The 18,208-nt window shown below is 35.9% G+C and overlaps 2 protein-coding genes across 4 annotated transcripts; one reads left to right on the top strand and one right to left on the bottom strand.

Annotated features, from left to right (window-relative positions):
- Window positions 1-570: 570 nt before the first annotated feature.
- Window positions 571-6,845, top strand: LOC144713550 (double-stranded RNA-binding protein 1-like). 2 transcript variants are annotated; one of them, XM_078588152.1, is made up of 5 exons: window positions 571-873; window positions 2,539-2,622; window positions 3,508-3,734; window positions 5,262-5,475; window positions 6,481-6,845. In XM_078588152.1, exons 1-5 carry the CDS (start codon window positions 630-632, stop codon window positions 6,726-6,728), a joined length of 1,017 nt encoding a protein of 338 aa, XP_078444278.1. In that variant the 5' UTR covers window positions 571-629; the 3' UTR covers window positions 6,729-6,845. The 2 variants fall into 2 exon arrangements, with proteins under 2 accessions (XP_078444278.1, XP_078444274.1); XM_078588148.1 differs by having other exon boundaries at window positions 3,502-3,734.
- Window positions 6,846-7,207: 362 nt separating this feature from the next.
- LOC144713557 (vesicle transport v-SNARE 13-like) lies at window positions 7,208-10,569 on the bottom strand. Of its 2 annotated transcripts, none has more exons than XM_078588160.1 (6): window positions 10,431-10,569; window positions 10,029-10,174; window positions 9,638-9,696; window positions 9,327-9,515; window positions 8,264-8,434; window positions 7,208-7,484 (listed from the first exon to the last, which is right to left on the bottom strand). In XM_078588160.1, exons 2-6 carry the CDS (start codon window positions 10,120-10,122, stop codon window positions 7,332-7,334), a joined length of 666 nt encoding a protein of 221 aa, XP_078444286.1. In that variant the 5' UTR covers window positions 10,123-10,174; window positions 10,431-10,569; the 3' UTR covers window positions 7,208-7,331. The 2 variants fall into 2 exon arrangements, with proteins under 2 accessions (XP_078444286.1, XP_078444295.1); XM_078588169.1 differs by lacking the exon at window positions 10,431-10,569 and adding an exon at window positions 10,251-10,307.
- Window positions 10,570-18,208: the final 7,639 nt, after the last annotated feature.

Below are 18,208 nucleotides of genomic sequence, written 5' to 3'. Positions count from 1 at the left end.
AAAGTCTATATAACCTTTTTTTTTTCCAAAAAGCAAGTATATCTAACTGGTGATAGATCTTCCCTACAGATTGGATAATCTTTTTGTGAGTGATATCTATCAAACAATTAGTACACATAATGAGAAAATGAGACCCAAATTTTTAATCATTAGTACAGATTTGATCTAACTAATTACCTGATCTTCACTCTTCAGCCTACCTTAGACCACAAAGTCCATATAACTTGTGATAGATCTTCCCTACTGATAGGACAAAATATGTTCTTGTGAGCAATGGGTATCAAATAATTAGTACATGTAATGAGTAAATGAGACCATTTTTTAATCACCTTAGACTTTTGATCTAACTGATGACCTGACCTTCACTCTTCAGCCCACCTTTTACCAGACATTCCATATAAACTGTGACAGATCTTCCCAACTGATAGGAAAGCAAGTTAATGTTTTTGTGAGCAATGGGTATCAAATGATTAGTTGATATAATGAGTAAATGATACCAATTTAAACTTTCTCAGGTCTCTTTAAATTAGACTTTTGATCTAAACAGTGACTTAGTCTTTTACTCCTCGACTTCTTGAGGCACCCTCCAACAAAATTGGAAAATTCTTTGTTCTCTTTTGATCGGAAGAATGTTCAAGTCGAAGTTGAACGAGTTGTGCCAGAAGAGAAGATGGGCAATGCCCGAATACGAGAAAACGGGTAGCTTTGGCCCTGGCCATTCTCTTCTCTTTCGAGCTTCAGTCACAGTGAACGGTACTACCTTCACTGGGCCGGAAGAACCGCTCTTTGGAACGCTCAAGGAGGCCCAGAATGAAGCCGCGCGCATCGCCCTTGATTTCTTCACTTCCTCCAATTCCATGCCCAGCTTTGCAGGTTGATCTTCATATTTGCATACCCTTGTTGAAACATTTTTCTTCTTTAACTCTCATGGATTGTTGTTCCATCTCGTCGTTTCTAGTAGGTTTCTGCCTCGGATTTTGGACCGTTATGATCATCGCATGGCATTTCATCTGTTTGATTGGATCATCAATCATCTATGATGATTGATTGTGTTTTAATGATCGCTTTTGGATTCATTTGGATTTACAAAGTTTTTCATGCATGGGTTTCAGCTCTTGGAGCTTTATTTGCTTGTTTTATTTCTTTTTTCGTTATTCGCGTGGGGTGATTTTGATGCGAAATTAGTCTACGGAACAGCTTTTGTACTACAAGCACGATTCCCTTTGATACCTGTCTCGAATTTTGGTCCATGATAAGCATGTTAGAGCTCATTTCATCTGTTTGATTGGAGCATCAACTATCTTAGATGCTGATTATGCATAATGATCAATTATGTGAACACTATACTAAATTATTTAAAATTTTCTTAGTTCGGCTATTTCGATATTGTCCTTCTTCGACTATCTTAGATTATTTTTCCATCAGTTTTTGGTTCTGCAGTTCTCTTTGGTATCCGCCTCAAATTTTGGACCATGATGATCGTACTATGTCATTCATCTGTCTGATTGGGTCACAATCCATCTAAGATGCTTGATTCTGTATAATTATCAAATATGTGAACACGTACAAAAACAGACAATACTGTTCTACTTTTGAAGCATTGTCTTTCTTCAATTCTCACGCATTTTTGTTCCGTCTATTTTTGTGCATCACTTCTCCTTGATATCTGCGTCAAACTCTGGACCATGATAGGCTTATAAAATGTCAATTCAACTGTTTGATTGGAGCATCAACCATCTAAAGTGCTTGATTCTATGAAGTGAAATATTTTCGAACACTTACAGTATTTCGGTCCATTAGGCTGCAGTGTTTGTGGATGATGACAACTTTATAATCTTCATCATCTTCACCATCCATATTTAGTCATGGACAAAGGATGATGACAATGACGACTTGTCATCAATTGATGGATGACACTATGGATGATAATTCTTAGTGATTCTTCATTGTCACCATCATCGTCATTGTCATTGTCAACACCAAATTTTCAGATTGCAATCATCAACATTTTCTTCAAACAAAATCATCATCATCTTCTTCCATGTTTGGGGTAGTACGATTGACAACAACAATGACAATTTACCACGACTGATTGATGAGAATGACGAAGACAATAACGGCTCTAGGAAACTGGATTACATTTATGATGACAATTGGTCATTTTCGTTGTTGTAATCCACTTATCATCATCGATTATGTTTAGACTTGGATAGTTTATGACAATAATGAAGAATCACCATTGCCATCATCTACTTATCCATGGATGGATGAGGATGATAGCACTTGGAAACTGGATAACGATGATGATTCCTCATCATTGTTGTCATTGCCATCATCAACGTAATCTTTGTTCACCTTTGGCTATAATAACAATGACAATTTGTCTTCATTCGACGGATGATGTTTTATCAATGTCCACTTTTCGTCATCATTTTTGACGCTGAACCCCACTGTTAGCTCGAGGTGTTTTACAACAATTGATTAAAAAACGCTGGTTAATAGTGTCTACATCTTACTTGGTTTTATGTGGGATTTCAGAAGCAAAGGAAGAACTCATCACAAACATCACTAAGCCAAAAGATGTTGGACCAGCTGCACCCTCTTTAAGCACTCCTACAGATGGTACCGTTATTCTTACTTTTTCTTTATTCGATTACTTTTTTATCACCTACTATTTATAAAATATTATTATTTGAAACGTCTTTTGAATCATATATTCACCACCTTTATGTCCATACTTGAATACTTGTCATGCAGGGTTATATCCACAAACATTTAACATGTTCAACATGCTCTAAACGACACAAATTTACGATTTATGCTGCTTAACAAACTTCAATTTATTTTCTTTTACAATTACAAATCACTATTTCCATCACTTCGTTTTGTATGAGTTTCTTTATTCTAAAGATCATTTAAAGAAGATATATGGGACAACTCGGAGTCCAAACTTGAATTCTTATTACATAAGCTTATCTATGTTTCAGATGATCGAAAATTTCCCAACAAGGATCAACGTGTTTAGAACCTACATCTTGACTACTCACACAACTAAGTTTATTTTACCAATATAATTCACTAATTTCTTTCTTTTGCTTTGAGTTTTTTTGAAAGAATCCTTCCTTTCCTTTATGAGTTTGTTTATTCTAAAGAACATTTGAAAATGAATACGCAGTACTAGGAGTTCAAACTTGAATTCTTATAACCTTAAGTTTCATCTGTATTTTCTTTTATTGAAATTTTCTCGAGGATCAAAGTGCGTAGACCATACATGTTGACTATTCAGGTGACTAATTCTTTTCTTTGGCAAATTCTCGTCACAAAGTCCATGCCTTATTGTAAATATCATTTGAAAGAGAATGTAGGGGGACAACTTAAATTCATACTACCTAAGTCTATCGCAAGTTACCCTGTTGGGTTTTCTTTCAATATAAATTAGGATCGAAGAGACTATGCAGTCGACTAATTTTTTAATTCATTTTTCTTTCGTTAAAATGGAAGACTCAGACTCTTACAAAACGTTGCTAAGGAATTATGCTGAGAAGAACAATTTGGGGATTCCAGTGTATGACAAAGAGAGTGTGACCATGGGTCATTCACGTCGATTTCATGCATCAGTTACCCTTGGCAGTCAGTCGTTTGAAACTCCACATCTCTGTGACGTGGCGGCCGACGCCGAGGAGGAAGTTGCAAGGGTGGCTTTGAAATCCTTTACTTCAGATGAAAACATAGGGGTAGTGTTCTTCTTTCTCCTCCTTGTCTTTATTCAATGACCCATCGGTTTCTTTCTTTCTTTATTTTAAGTGGATTCCTTTTCTAAATGGAGTTGGTCAAAAAGTTTTTTTTAAAAAGAATCTTTTCTAAATAGAGTTGATTAAAAAGTTTTGTTTAAAAAAAGAATCTTTTCTAAATAGAGTTGATTAAAAATTAAATTTCTATTAAAAGATGACCCGCCTGTTTCTCTCTTTCTTTATTTTAAGTGGAATCCTTTTCTAAATGTTGTTGATCAAAAAACTAATTTCTAATAAAAGGTGATCGATCCGTTTCTTTCTTTATTTTTAATTGAATTCCTTTTCTATATAAAATTAATTAATTTCTTCAAAATATATGTAATTAATTAATTTTAAAATTTCTAATGAAAGATGACACATCTGTCTCGTTCTTTCTTTACTTTTTAGTGGATTCATTTTCTTAATAAACATGTTTATATTAGTTAATTTATAAAAAAAAGATGATCCATCGGTTTCTCTTTTTCTTTATTGTGAAGTGGAATCGTTTTCGAAGAACGGTTGATTAAAAAGTTACATTCTAATGCCAGATGATCCATCGGTTTCTTTATTTCTTTGCTTTTAAGTTGGTTCTTTTCCTAAATAAAATTGATTAAAAAGTTTACTTCTAATAAAAGATGACCCATCCATTTCTTTCCTTATATTATTAAGTGGAATCCTTTTCTAAATACGGGTGATTAAAATTTTAACATCTAATAAAAGACGATCCATCGGTTTCTTTCTTTCTTTATTTGTATGTGGATTCGTTTTCTCAATAAAATTGTTTAAAAGTTTATTTCTATTAAAAGATGACCCATTGGTTTCCTTCTTTGTTTATTTGTAAGTGGAATCCATTTCTAAACACAGTTGATTAAAAAGTTGATCTCCAATTATAGACGACCCATCGGTTTCTTTCTTTATCTTTTAGTGGAATCCTTTTCTAAATACAGTTGATTAATAAGTAAATTTCTAATGAAAGATGCTATATATATAATAAAATTACTGTTATTTTTTTCTTTGCTATTTTTAAGAGTTTTTTGTCTAAATAAAATTTCATAAACAATATTTCTTCAAACTAACAAGATCAAGATCTTTTTTTATAATTCTTTGGATTAATCTTTCTTCAAGACTAACAAAATGAACAATGAAGTTCTTAAGTTTAGTACAAAGATGTATAAAATTAATCTTTGATTGCCTCATTGCCTTTTTCTTTTCATCTATTTTGATAATACGGTTAAATAGGAATGGAGGACTTTATCGTGTCCCTTCTCTGCTATGCTCTTGCATTAAATTTCATTGATTCTGCTTATTTTTCAAATACCAAAGAAATAGCGAAATAAAATAACAACCAGTTTTTTTTCTTAAACATGGCGAAACCAGACAAGCATATGTCAAACGTGATGATCAAAGAGAAAAAAATTAATGTAAATGACACAAAAAGTCAGATTAAAAAATTTTTATTGTTCCCTAATCATTTTTTTGGAAATTTTTCAGATAGATCTAAAGAACTACAAGAATCTCCTGAGCATGCTGGCGCTGGGGCATCCAGGGCCCAAATATGAAACTAATGCAGGCGGTCTGCCGCATTCAAGAACTTTCTTATCGATTGTTGAAATCGATGGCGAGCGTTTTGAAGGGGATATAATGAACACGAAGAAGCAGGCAGAGAATAGTGCAGCAAAGGTTGCATGGACGAAGCTTAATGAACGTAAGAAAACCATCTTTTTTTAATTATCACCAAGTTATTATTCTTCATCTGGGTCCTTGTAGTGGTGCGTCAACCAAGAAGGTAATGTTATCCGACGGAGCGAAAGCGCTCGTAAACTCGTGCCTTATGTTTTCTTTTTGAAGAAGTTTATTTTATTTCTTTCGTTCCCGCACTGTCGCACTTCATAGCATAAACAAATAATAGATGGTAGAATACCAAAAGTGTAGCTATGATTTAGCTCTACTGCAAGTGTATGGTTTAGCTTGATTTTGACTGGATTTATTGAAGTGGGTAAAAGGAGTGCAAAGATTCAGTCATGGGTGGGCCCAGAGAACAAAAGAAAAGATCCATGGATGAACAGCAGGAGAAGAATTGAGATGATCCATATGAGAATAGAGGGAGAGAAGATCTAATCATTAATTGTTAGGGAGAGAGAGATCCATGTAGGTGTAGAAAAGATCCCATGGATGAATAAGAGAAACAGAGTAACAAAGGATCCATGGATGAACAGGAAGTGAAAAGGATGGTGTAGATTCATAAATTGCTTGGCATAGAGATAGAGGATTCATGAATGAAAACAAAGAGATAGAATCCACGAATGAATCACAAGAGAGAGAAATCAAGAGGATCCGTTCTTGTTCTCCAGGGATATTCTATCTCTCTCTTGGTATTCATTAACGGATATTCTATCAGTCTGGTGATTCAGAATGAAACTTCTCTCTTGCTATTCATCCAAGAATGAAATGGCAAGGGAGAGAGTGAGGATTAAAGAATGCATAAGAGAGAATGAAGATTCATGGATGAATCTCAAGAGAGAAGATTGTTGATGAAAAGCAAGAGGGGAAGAAAGCATTGAACAAATATGATTCCCCTAGATATGAATTTCGAGGGGAACGGAAATGATGCATCAAGATCTATGAATATCCATTGAACAGTTAGGGAGAGAAAATATCCATGAAAATCCCTCAATGTTTTGACTAATGATTTCAAATTGTTCTGTTCCAGGGAAGCAGAACAAGACTTCCAGTTTGAGTGATACTGCCACAGGCAAAGTCAACGAACCACTCTTCGAGGGGATCAAGGCCAATCATTTTAACCGTAAACCGACGTTGAATATTGAAGGGGAGAAAATGCCAATGCCGGCGGGAAGCAGGATCACTGTCGTGCCCGAAAAGACGAGATCGCTGTTGCCAGAGGGATCCAAGTTGCTGCCATTCAGCGATGAAGTCTGGGTTGCTGCCCTCGTCGAATGAACACATAAAATGGGTGATGGTTTTTTTTTGAGAACGAATAAAATGGGTGATTGTGATCTTACCCTGGGAATATTTGAGTTCATTCTTCTAAGCTCAGACATACTGCTCATTTTTCTATATTTCTCTCTCTATATTACTCTTTCTGACTCTTCCTCTGTATTTCTCTCTCTATTAACTACTCTAATAGTTACCCTCTTTCTATCTACGTACGTGTATATTTCTCCTCTCTTTCTATTTTCTCTCTAAAATTCCCTCCTCTTTATTTCTCCTCTTCCTTCCTGTTTTTCTCTTTTGCACAGTCTTTACATAAATTATTTTCCTCTGTTTCTATTTATTTTTTCAACCTACTTCTAGCACCTTGGTTGCCTAAGAAACATACATCTTCCCTTTCTTTCTCTATCTCTACTCTGTCCACTACAAACCTGCCTCCTCTCTGACACACCCATACAACCCAAGTTCACATGATAAACAAACAAATGTACAGTGCAATAAAATTTCTTCAAGCATTTGGAAAATCCAATCCAAACCCCAATCACATTGGTATGAACATTGATCATCATTACAGAAAATTATAGAACAGCCCAAACAAAAAAAGACAGGAATCTAATGGGTTACCTTAAAATATAGAATCAAGATAATGGCCATGACAAGGGCGGCGATGACAGATCCAATGATCCACTTGTTCCTGCTCATTCGCCTCGTCATGGCTGTCAGAACTTTTCTGCTCTTCCCAATATTGTCGTCCACCCCATGAAGCTGCCCAAAAAGGAAATGTTAATCACAACAGACCCACGATGACTCTTTACAAAATGAGCAAAAACAAGGCTCAAAAGTTCTCCCAGCAAGAGCCTTATGATTATTCTTATGATCATACTCCACAGATTCTTAGTAGGTTTGGCAGACGATGAAGAATTTGACGTCGGTCATTATCATCTATGTTTGGGCACGATAGAATCACGATGATGATGATGTCGATTCTTAGAAACTGCATGACATTGACTTTGATGATTTGTCGTGGGTGATGCTGGCAATGATGTTGCCCATTGTGATGATGACATCTTTAGATGCCCGTTGTTGCTTGGAAACCGATGGATGAAGGTTAAGATGACGATGAAGGCTCTTGGAAACCGGATAACAATGACGATTCCGCGTCATTATTGTCATCAATGATCCCCAACCCTAATGCACATAACTATATGTCCTTCCAACACAGTTCTAAAAGAAGCAGAATGGTTCGATTCAGCTGAATTTCTTGCTAAGTTAAGCAATGAAAAGAATAAAGAAATTCAAAAAAATAGTAATGCTAACAGAACCACAGTAATTTATCAAAATACCTCTGAGTAAAAAGCATTAGATCAGAGTTTTTTCTGCCTCTACAAAATCCGAATAACTAGGAATCACTCCAACACATTTCTAGAAGAAGAATGGTTTGATTCAGTTGAATTTCTTGTCAGAATGAACATTTTGTCTCTAGCATTATACTCATCAAAAGCAGAATATAAAAATTACTAGTAATTTATGTCAAGCATGCGAACCGTGTTGTGAGCGTGCAAGAGAGATTGGCGCTGCTGGTGGAGGTCTTGGAGAATGGAAACGCCCAGTTCTTCCGTCTCCAGCATTGTCCTTCGGCTCTCCTTTATCCTCTCGCTTGACTGGTTCAGCCTTTCGGTGGACATCAACAGTCTTCCTCTCTGGTCTGCGGAAGCCTGAAAACGATCATGTCTTAATTAGGTCAAAATTATACTTCCAAAAAAACCCAGAAGGGATCCCATCTGCAAATAAAAATTCTAATTAGCCATTATAAAAGGTATTCTGTTTTTTCTACTCAAGGAAAAGATAGTCCCCACTTATTTTAGGATTCTTCTAGTTTTATGATTTTTTTTCATATATTTTTAATTTTCTACGCACTGGGTCTCACAAATTTCTGTAATTTGTATCAGGAAAAGCCACGTTTCATCGAGTTGTTTCTTAAATCATACTGCAATGAATCCAATATAGCGCATCGGGGTCTTCTCAAATCAATTTCAACATTTTCATTCAATCACAAAAAAAAAAAATTTGAAGGAATCAATCACAAAATAATATCACGCCAGATCAATTCAACATCACTCAAGTAACTTCCACTCTCTATCTAACTGTAGATAAGCCCAAGAATAAATCAATTTTCATTAATTCTCTCTTTCTCAATTCAATACTGCATATCCCTAAAATTTTATCCATCTCAATTCAATACTGAATATCCCTCAAATTTTCTCCATCTCAATTCAATATTGAAAATCAAAAAACAATTAATTTTATCGATTTGATATCCTTTGCTCCTTCACTCTCAAATAGATCAAAGTTCCTAATTTAGGTCAATAGAAAAACATCACAAAATATAATCCTTAAATTAAAGTTCAATTTCCGCAATATCAGGTCAATATATTGCCTTTAACTTCTAACTCACCCAGTCTCTAATCCAGAATATCAGAGTAAAATAAAACCGAAAAATGAAATGATTTTCCGGATAAATTAGTTGCAGAGACATCATTCTCTAAGCCATTATATCAAAAATAAGCATCCAATATTTACTCAAAGGCCAGATCAAGCGATACATACCATCAGTGAGTCTGCCATCCCAGACTCCAGAAGCTCCTCTCGAGTGTTCAGACCAGAATTGGGTGAAGTAATCTTCTTCACCTCCCCTTTCACGTTGTTGAGATCAGACTTGTATTCCCTCAACTTTGCGAGAAGCAATGCTTTCATGCTGGGCTGCAAACTTCGCGCCTCGAGATCCATTTTCCGGATCTACAGAAAGCATTTCAAAAAAACCAACACAAGCCTCTTATTCAATCAGGGATCGCAGAATTAAACATTTTTTATTCTTTTTTGAAAAAGACAAACGTTTTATGATGAGTAAAGAAGAATACCAGAGCTTCAGCCTCTTCCAATCCGGACTTGAGTTCAGATAACTTTTGTTTCTTCTGCTCTGGATGATGAAAAAAGAGTTGGTTTCAGGGCTGAGGCAAAGACAGACGAATATGCATGACAATAGTGTATGACTTAATCATTCCCGTGGGATCTATTAATAAGACCAGAAATTATAATTACAAGAACATTGTGTCGAATAACATAATTATAAACAAGCAACAATTAAAAAGAGGCAACAATTTCATTTTTACAACTGTTACAATATGCGCTATTGTATCATAGGAAGGATATTTGTTCTAATTTGGTATCATCAACATTATTTCCATCGGAAGAGTTACCGATTTTGGGTAATCTTGCTTAATTCTCCAAAAAAAAGGAATTTTGCATTACCTCCATCGAGAACACTAGCAGATGTGCACTTCTTGAAAAGAGACGCGGACAGCTCACAGTACTGGCGCTCATACCCCTCGAAAACCTCACTCATGGCTACGATAACGAGAAAAACGAATCCGTCGATCCGATCTCCGCCCTTCTTTCTGCAAGAGACCAGAATACTCAACAACTATTAAAAATAGGCCCTCTCGAATAGAAATATTCGACCATCCATGCGACCTTCGTCAAGCCGCATTAAAATTCACCGGAGAATTAGAAAGAATCCACATCGAAAAGCTAAAAAAACAAGAAAATCCATTAATTGTGAGTCAGGGCTTCACGAGGAAAAGAATTCGGAGGAAAAAACTCGAATTGGACGGAATCAAGAACGAAAGGAATTAATCAACGACAGATCTTTACTTTGATTCCCTTCCTTGCTTGCGATCGTCCGCCCCTTTCGATCGCGTGGGACGCTTCGGCGAAGCAACTTGGGGGAAGAACAATGGAGCAGGGAAATTATGAAGAGGACCAAATTTTAATGACGATAATACCCTTCTAATTTATTTTGTCTAATTTATTTTAAAGAGGACCAAATCACAGTTTAAAAACGATGGAGCAGGGAAATTATGAAGAGGACCAAATTTTAAGGACGATAATACCCTTGTAATTTATTTTGTCTCATGTATTTTAAAGAGGACCGAATCATTGTTTAAAACTGATGGAGCACGGAAATTATAATGAGGACCAAATTCTAATGACGATAATACCCTTGTAATTTATTTTGTCCAATTTATTTTACTAGTATGTATTAGTACTGGGTCATGCAAGTAGGGTTGGACATTTAGGATCAAGGACCGGTCGGACAGGACCGAACCAGGACCGTCGGTCTGCCATTTTAGGGTGAACAAGCCGATGGTCAAACCGAACGGGGAAGGTAGTAGGTCCCCCTCCCGCCCTATTCGCGCTCTGTGCCCTATTACAATTACAAGATGGAAAAGAGACTTCAAGGAGATATCGTGCAATGATGCGGACGGGACAGTTTTTTCGTCCCAAGATGAAAAAATAATCCCGTCCGCCAGATTGGACGAAAACCGGGATGGAAATTCATCCCAAGACGAACGGATGAGACGGTTTCCGTCCACTCGGACGAAAAAACCGGCCTGTCCGCATCCCTGCACTGATTCCAGACATCAGACCGGACGATCTTCATCCTGTCCCGTCCATCATCCACGTCCCGAACGATCCGGAACTATGCGAGGAGTAGCCACTGTGCTCCGTTGGTCTGACATTTTTGGGTGGATTTGCTGGTTGGGCTGGATTCGATCGGAGGGTCAAACCAGATTGGGTCTGGAACTAATTTATTAAAAATATATATCTAATTGTGTTGCAGTAAAAATCAAACAGGCCCCTGCTCGCTCGCTGTGTCTCCTGCAGTTACAAGATGGATATGAGACGCCGAGGAGAAATCGCCAATGCAGCTGATAACGGTGTGAAGCAAGGATTGAGAGCAGCTTCAAATGGTGATGAACTATTTTATGTGTAGTTCTTATGGAGAAACTTGAAGAAGAGAAACTTGAAGAAAGCAGAGACAATTATTTCATTTTTTGAAAACGTAACTAGCCTTTTAAAATATCATATGGGTCCATGAAAATCTAATGTTGGGCCACTGATGTAATCTAGTGACTAAGTGGGGATTGAATCAATCGTATATTCAAAGGCTCATGATCTACTCTTCCTAGTGATCTCTTCTTCCTAAATCAGATTTACTTGAACTGGATTTTATCATTCTACTCTCCTACAGAATTTCTACTAAAAAATATGCACTTTATGAATTACTTTCTAATACATTATTCCTTGAAAAGAAAGACGATGAAATTTTCTTACTTTTGAACGATAATAATGAGGTGAATAGTGTGCACCAATTATTGGACATGCTCGTCAGATAAAACCAAGACTTGATTGGTGGTAGCATGGATAAGAGAGAACCACACATCAATTACCCAAAATTATCAGGATTAAGGTTGGATATCATTAGATCAAACTATCCTGTTAGGGCAAAATTTCAAGGGCAGTTTCATATTTTGACCATTTAGCCATCCATATAGTTGGATTCATTTACAGTTGGAAGCTTGCCTATCACTCATTTGGTCAAGAATGATGCAGTCTGCTTCTAGAGTATATGTTTCCTTGGATTATGAAGTAAAAATGTGAGTTGTTTTCATGAATGATTTGAGTTATTTCTACCATTTTAAAAAATCTAATGCATAGGCTTATATACATGCAATTCTAAGATATTGACAGGGAAGAGCATTGCATTTATTTCAAGAACAATACTAAAATGCATAAAATATATTAGGTCATTCTTGCCTTAGAATCAAGGCTTAGGTTATTTTAGATAATTCAGAATCATTCTTAAAAATCAGTTGTTCAAATGTTACTCCACTTTCTCTCCTTACCTCAATTGATTTTTTCTTTCTAGAATTTTTTTATTTATATCTACAAATTAAACTCCTTATTGCTACTATCTCACTAAAATTTCATTTGTCTTCCCTTATGATTTTTTTTTATGAGTTTTCTTCGTTCAAACATTGTTCTATCATTGTTTTAATTTTGTGTATTATCATTCGCCCTTTGTTTTCTTTCCAGTATCATCGGGCCAAAATGTGGCCAAGTCTGGAATATTTTTTCCTTTTTTGATTGCAGAGTGGGCACCACCTTGTGTGTGGTTAGAACTGGATTGTGGCCTGTTGTTGTTCCAAGCACACATGCCACTACCAACCATTAGTGGTGACATTATTTTTAGACTAAAAATTGAAAAACTAATTATATTAAAATTTTACCTTACAAAACAACTATCAATTTTTTAAAATAATAAATCAATAAATTAAATAAAAATTTAATATGAACTTTAAAAAGGAATACCAAAATTGAAAGTTATCCTTATTTATCATTCTCTTTAATATATTTTGATGAAATTAATTCAGCCCTTTCTAGGTCACTTCATCACTGTGGACCAAATAATTTTTGACCTCATACTTGCTTTATGCTGATAAAGGGAATTTAAAAATGTTATTGCTCAAGGGTAAACATCAGGGACATATTTAATCTAAATTACATGCCATCAGTTATTTAGACATCGCAATAGGCCTAATGGACACATTAGGCTTTTTAGGTATTATCATGAACAATAATCTGTAATGTGATAAACTCAAAATTATGGTAAAATTACGTCGTTGAGAATTTTATTTTAATCAATAAAATTTATTTACCAATACTAGTAAATAATTTAATTAGCTAGTGACGAGTAAAGGTCATCTCCATAGGGAACGAATATTAGGGAAAGTACGATCTCAACTTGGTGAAGCACGAAGATGATAAGACTTATGTCTATGGTAGTGAATGTGTAATAAGAGTGAACAATCAGATGAGAGATGGCTAATTAGGGCTTTACTAATTAGGGATTGAGATGGTCGAGAATGGAAAGCGAGATGGGATCGTGACGACAATGTGGTAGATGGTGGATACGATGAATAATGTAGTGATATTGAGATAGGATGATGAGTGGAGTAAGGAGATAGTAATGTTGGCTTAAATAGAAAAGATAGAGGTAGGTGAAAAGATCATTATGGTGTAGGAGGACACATCAAATGGATGAGAGTGATAATAATGGAAGATGATGGAGTGGATGAATGATGGTAATTGGTGAAGGTGATAGATGGTGAAGATGGTTAAAGTAATTAAATGTTCTGAAAATGATTCAATGTAAGGCATGATGGATATTATGTGGCCGTCAAACCAATCACAATACCATGTTTATTTAAGTTCATTGAATAAAATATTTACGTTCATTACTATTCCGTGTGATGTTTATAATGAAGTACATGAATATGTGCACTGACTAAGTGAATTATGATGAGATCATAATACAGTGATCACTGGTCTTTAAAAATGTATTCTAAATAGTCATATTTGAAGGATAGTCGAGATGGACATCGAATTATCCGAATAGAATAGCACTAGCTGATCCTTCTTATACGATAAGTATAGCTGATCCTGTGGCTATTAGTGTGGCGACACTAAGGACAGATAGTGCGCGCTCTTTGGAGAAAGAGTTCACTTAATTGATCCGTATGAATCCCTGAATGGTATTATACCTAAACATCAATCAGGTTGATTCAAGTCTCGGTTGTATAAGTGATCCATAGACCTGAGACACCAAGGACATCTCGTGAGTGGACGAATACATTTTTACTATGACTTACGAGTCTCTAATCATGGGATTCAAATAAGTTATTGATCGGATGTAGTAAGAAGCTTACGGAGATGATTGAGTGGTCAAATCGAGATCATCTACCCTCAGTATAAGAGGAGATTGACTCAAGAAAGATAATGCAGAAAAATCCCTGGCCAGGGTAGTGAGGATATTATAGAAGGCGTTCTCCAATAATCCCCGTAACGCATTAGTACTAATCGAATGATGGATTAGGGTTTGACGATAAACCATACCCTAAGTCGTTCGAGAGTCTCACACGGATGATGGATTATACATGTACGATAACCGATGACGGTAAAGGTTCCATGAGAGAATTCGAGACTACTCGGTATCTTCTAGAGCACAAGGTGTAGCCTGGCACCCCACGGGTTGGAAACTTAACCTATCGATTGGGTTAAATCGATCCTCATTAACTAATCTATATGTTGATATGGTTAATTAATAAGGTTGGTCAATAAATTTTTTTGGGCCATTTAAGTTTTCAACTAGAACGATACATGGGCCTAGAGGGTCACACGCACAAGGTAATAAGGGCATTGGTGGATATATTTTACTTGATGGGATTTTTGAGAAAAACCTTTTTTGTGAAATATAAAGAAGGAAAGGGGTCTCATTTTAAGCACCCATGCAAGCCTGATTTGAGAGCCCCTCCCTTTTTTCATTCTCAACATCAACCAAGGAGAGAGTCTCCAATAAGAGTTGAAGAGGAAGAAGTGGAGATCCAGGCGCCAAGTGATCGTGTGGATACTTCTAGAGGGCAGACGCGTGAATGGCTTCGAAACAATCTCAAAGTGAGCATGTCAAGGGTGGAGTGAGTTCCCCAAAAGTTACACTCAATATTTTTTTTTAAAGATTGATTGACAATCGATCGACCACACTTCCGCATCCATGGAAATGTGATCTCCATGGACGAACGAAGACACTGAACCCAGAAAGGCAAAGGTTAACTTTAGATCCCGACTTCTATGTTAAACCTCTCAAAGCACTAGAGACGCCAGCAGACACTTGATGGGCCTTCAAAATTGCACTATCTTTCAATCTGCCTCTATGTGTGGAAGTGAACTTAAAGATGTTTTCTACATCTAACTATATGGATGGATAGATGATATCAAGACCAAGATCCCCATATAATTTCAGCTCGATCTGAATTCTGGATCATCAGATATCAAGCCCGGAAGTTGGATGCTTCCTAGTCGTTGATTTAATTCAAGTATTTCTCTCTTCTCATCCTCGTTAGCACCACCACATCGTTCAGTTAGGGTTTTTCTCATCTGGGAACTAGATACGATGATTGGCTGAGATTTTGCCTCATCATCCGTGATCGATGGCTCTCATCACGCCATGTGGCACCCTAGAGAAAAAGATGACAAAAAAGACAAAAGGAATAAAAAGGGTTGAAATAATTAAAACATGTGTGACATAGCAGCACATCAGCCCACGCTACGGCATCACATTTCCTTTATCATCCTGTTAGAGATGGATACATGTGTGTGCGCCATGTGTACACCTACGCGCACGTGTACACGTGGCGTCATGTGTCGCATGGCAGCTCAACGAGCATCATCATCTTTGACCGCTTTGAGGAGAGAGAAGGAAAAATTATTTCTTTAATTAGTCTTTGCCTCTGTTTATTTAATACATTCATTTTAAAAAATTGTAATTATTTTTTTTATTTGTCCATGTCACCACACGCTAGTAAAAGAGAAAAGGTGATTTTATTCTTAAATACCATTACAACATCGTGATTAGCAATGCTATAAATGTTTTACGTGAATGATTGGCTGAAGCTAATCACTAGAAAATTCTAACTATGATTATATCAAGTTATGATTCATCGCCATTCAAAAAATTGAATAGTGACACATGGCATCACGAAATAAAATATTAAAAATAGGTTCTAAAATCCATATTTAATAAAATAAAGGCCAAAAATACAAAAAAATTATGTATTTTGACTTAGAGGAAACATATCTTTCTGAATTTAATTTCAAAAAGTTCGATAAAAATCATATTCTGACTCAGAAAATTACATTATGTCACAATCTGTTATCAGACGTATCTGCAAAAATAAATAAAAATGCCAAATTTTCAGAATATCATTGTAAAAATAAATTTAGTTATTTTAAGCTTGATAACATGCATATCTAATTAATTTAATGCAAATAAACATATAAATATGGTGATATTAAGCCACTAAAAATGCATGTTATTAGAACCCCCCCCCCAACTTAAATCATTGCTAGTCCCTTAGCAATTGCATTTAGAATCTCTTGGTTGATGCATTCATCTTGTAGTCCTAACAATATGAGCTCGAAGTAATAATGCTATCAACTGCACCTCTAAATACAATTATACCCATGTATATCTAGAATCCACCTGAAAGACTCCCTTGTAATTTTTGAAAGAGCTGGTGGTCATGAGAAGTGAAGCCTACTTCTCGTCGGGTATAATACTATAATCTAGGTAGTGATTCCCTCATTTGTTCTTATCACTCACTTACAAAAGATGGCTCCCCACTAAGTTTCCTCCCTATTGAAAGTAAGAGGTAGTCATTATTCACTTCTCATACAAACACAAAATATGAATTGTGTATCAAGGAATCAAGTGTGGCAAGGCTCTTATCTAACTATGGGTAAAGAGAGAAGAAAGTGATGGATGCCTCAAAAGACCAGATGAAGGGTATGGCAAGTATAAATGATGTGCTTAGAGTACTTAGATAGCTTACTCCCATGATAGACAAAAATCGTAGATGACACCTCAATGGCAAGAGAAAAGAAATGAAGATGGAATGCATCGACTAAGCATGGATGATAAATTGATCAACAGTCACAAATAGAAAATTAAATGCTTACAAAATAATAAGAAACCCCATATTTTTTTCTTTTCTTCATTTTTTATTATTTTCTTCTTTTTAAAACTGGTGTGAACATAAATGGAAGCTTGATATGAGAAAATATAATGGTTGATCAAATACACATCATTATATGAATCATATGCTAGTACGAGGAAGATGAACTAAGATAAAAGGACATAGACAAAAGCAAAGAGTGGGATACAAACAAAAAGATATCATGAGAGAGTGATATCACAAAGGGGAAGAAGAGAAGAATCTTGGGAGTAAGCATATCATAAGTATCTAGGACTAGAAAGGAATAGACAGGTACCTATAGGAATGAGTGAAATTGGGTTAATGGTGAGAGTTAAGCTAAGAAAAATGGATGAAAAAGATGCACGCATAGGTTTCAAAAGGTGTTTCAAGGTGGCTCAAGGAAAGGTGATTCTGTGCTTAAGAATTGAAACAATGATCATTTTTATCCCAAGAGGGATTCACTTAGTGGAGATGAAAAACTATAGACATGATTCACTCATTGAAAGTTAAATGATGGGTGGCTCACGCGGCATTCCCCTAAAATGATAGTACTTCAACCCTTTTATTTTCATGTATGTTCCTCACCCTACTAGATATACTAACCATTTGGAAGAAAAATACATGCATCTTGACCATGTCTCGTACCATTAAGGGACATATTTGATCTGCTATATGAGCCTAACTTCTATACTCCTGTTTCTAGGACTTAAGGTAAGTGATTCTCCAAAATGGGCATGATTAAATTCATACAAATATGTGCTACCCCCAACTTTAAAGGATGAAAGGAATAATTTTTTTAAAATCCAAGTTTCCTCCCCCCTACTTGAAACATGCACAGTTCCTAATCCAAGCAAATAAAGAGAAAGATAAAATAAATTGCAAATCGTGGTTCCATACGTCATGTGGCTCAGAATAAGTGTGTACGTGGTCTTGTGCATCCTTGCTCCGTTCAGTTGGGTTTCTCCTTGTTAGAGCTCTGTCAGAATAAAACTTCCTAGAGAGGGATATTTAGAAGGTCATCAAGCCTATGTATATGATAACCTTTTAGTGGTTAGG

This window comes from Wolffia australiana, chromosome 1 (assembly GCF_029677425.1).
Source record: "Wolffia australiana isolate 7733 chromosome 1, ASM2967742v1".
NCBI lineage: Eukaryota > Viridiplantae > Streptophyta > Magnoliopsida > Alismatales > Araceae > Wolffia > Wolffia australiana.
The sequence above is the reverse complement of the archived record's forward strand: the minus strand, read 5'-3'. Positions and strand labels throughout refer to the sequence as shown.

What these genes read in the sequence shown, in the direction of transcription:
- LOC144713550 (XM_078588148.1), top strand. Translation starts at nt 630, where the DNA reads ATGTTCAAGTCGAAGTTGAACGAGTTGTGCCAGAAGAGAAGATGGGCA. An exon ending in TTTAAGCACTCCTACAGATG is followed by an intron (nt 2,623 to 3,501) that starts GTACCGTTATTC and finishes TTAAAATGGAAG; the next exon opens with ACTCAGACTCTTACAAAACG. An exon ending in CTTCAGATGAAAACATAGGG is followed by an intron (nt 3,735 to 5,261) that starts GTAGTGTTCTTC and finishes GAAATTTTTCAG; the next exon opens with ATAGATCTAAAGAACTACAA.
- LOC144713557 (XM_078588160.1), bottom strand. Translation starts at nt 10,122, where the DNA reads ATGAGTGAGGTTTTCGAGGGGTATGAGCGCCAGTACTGTGAGCTGTCC. An exon ending in TGGAAGAGGCTGAAGCTCTG is followed by an intron (nt 9,516 to 9,637) that starts GTATTCTTCTTT and finishes TGCTTTCTGTAG; the next exon opens with ATCCGGAAAATGGATCTCGA. An exon ending in TCTTGCACGCTCACAACACG is followed by an intron (nt 7,485 to 8,263) that starts GTTCGCATGCTT and finishes CTTTTTGGGCAG; the next exon opens with CTTCATGGGGTGGACGACAA.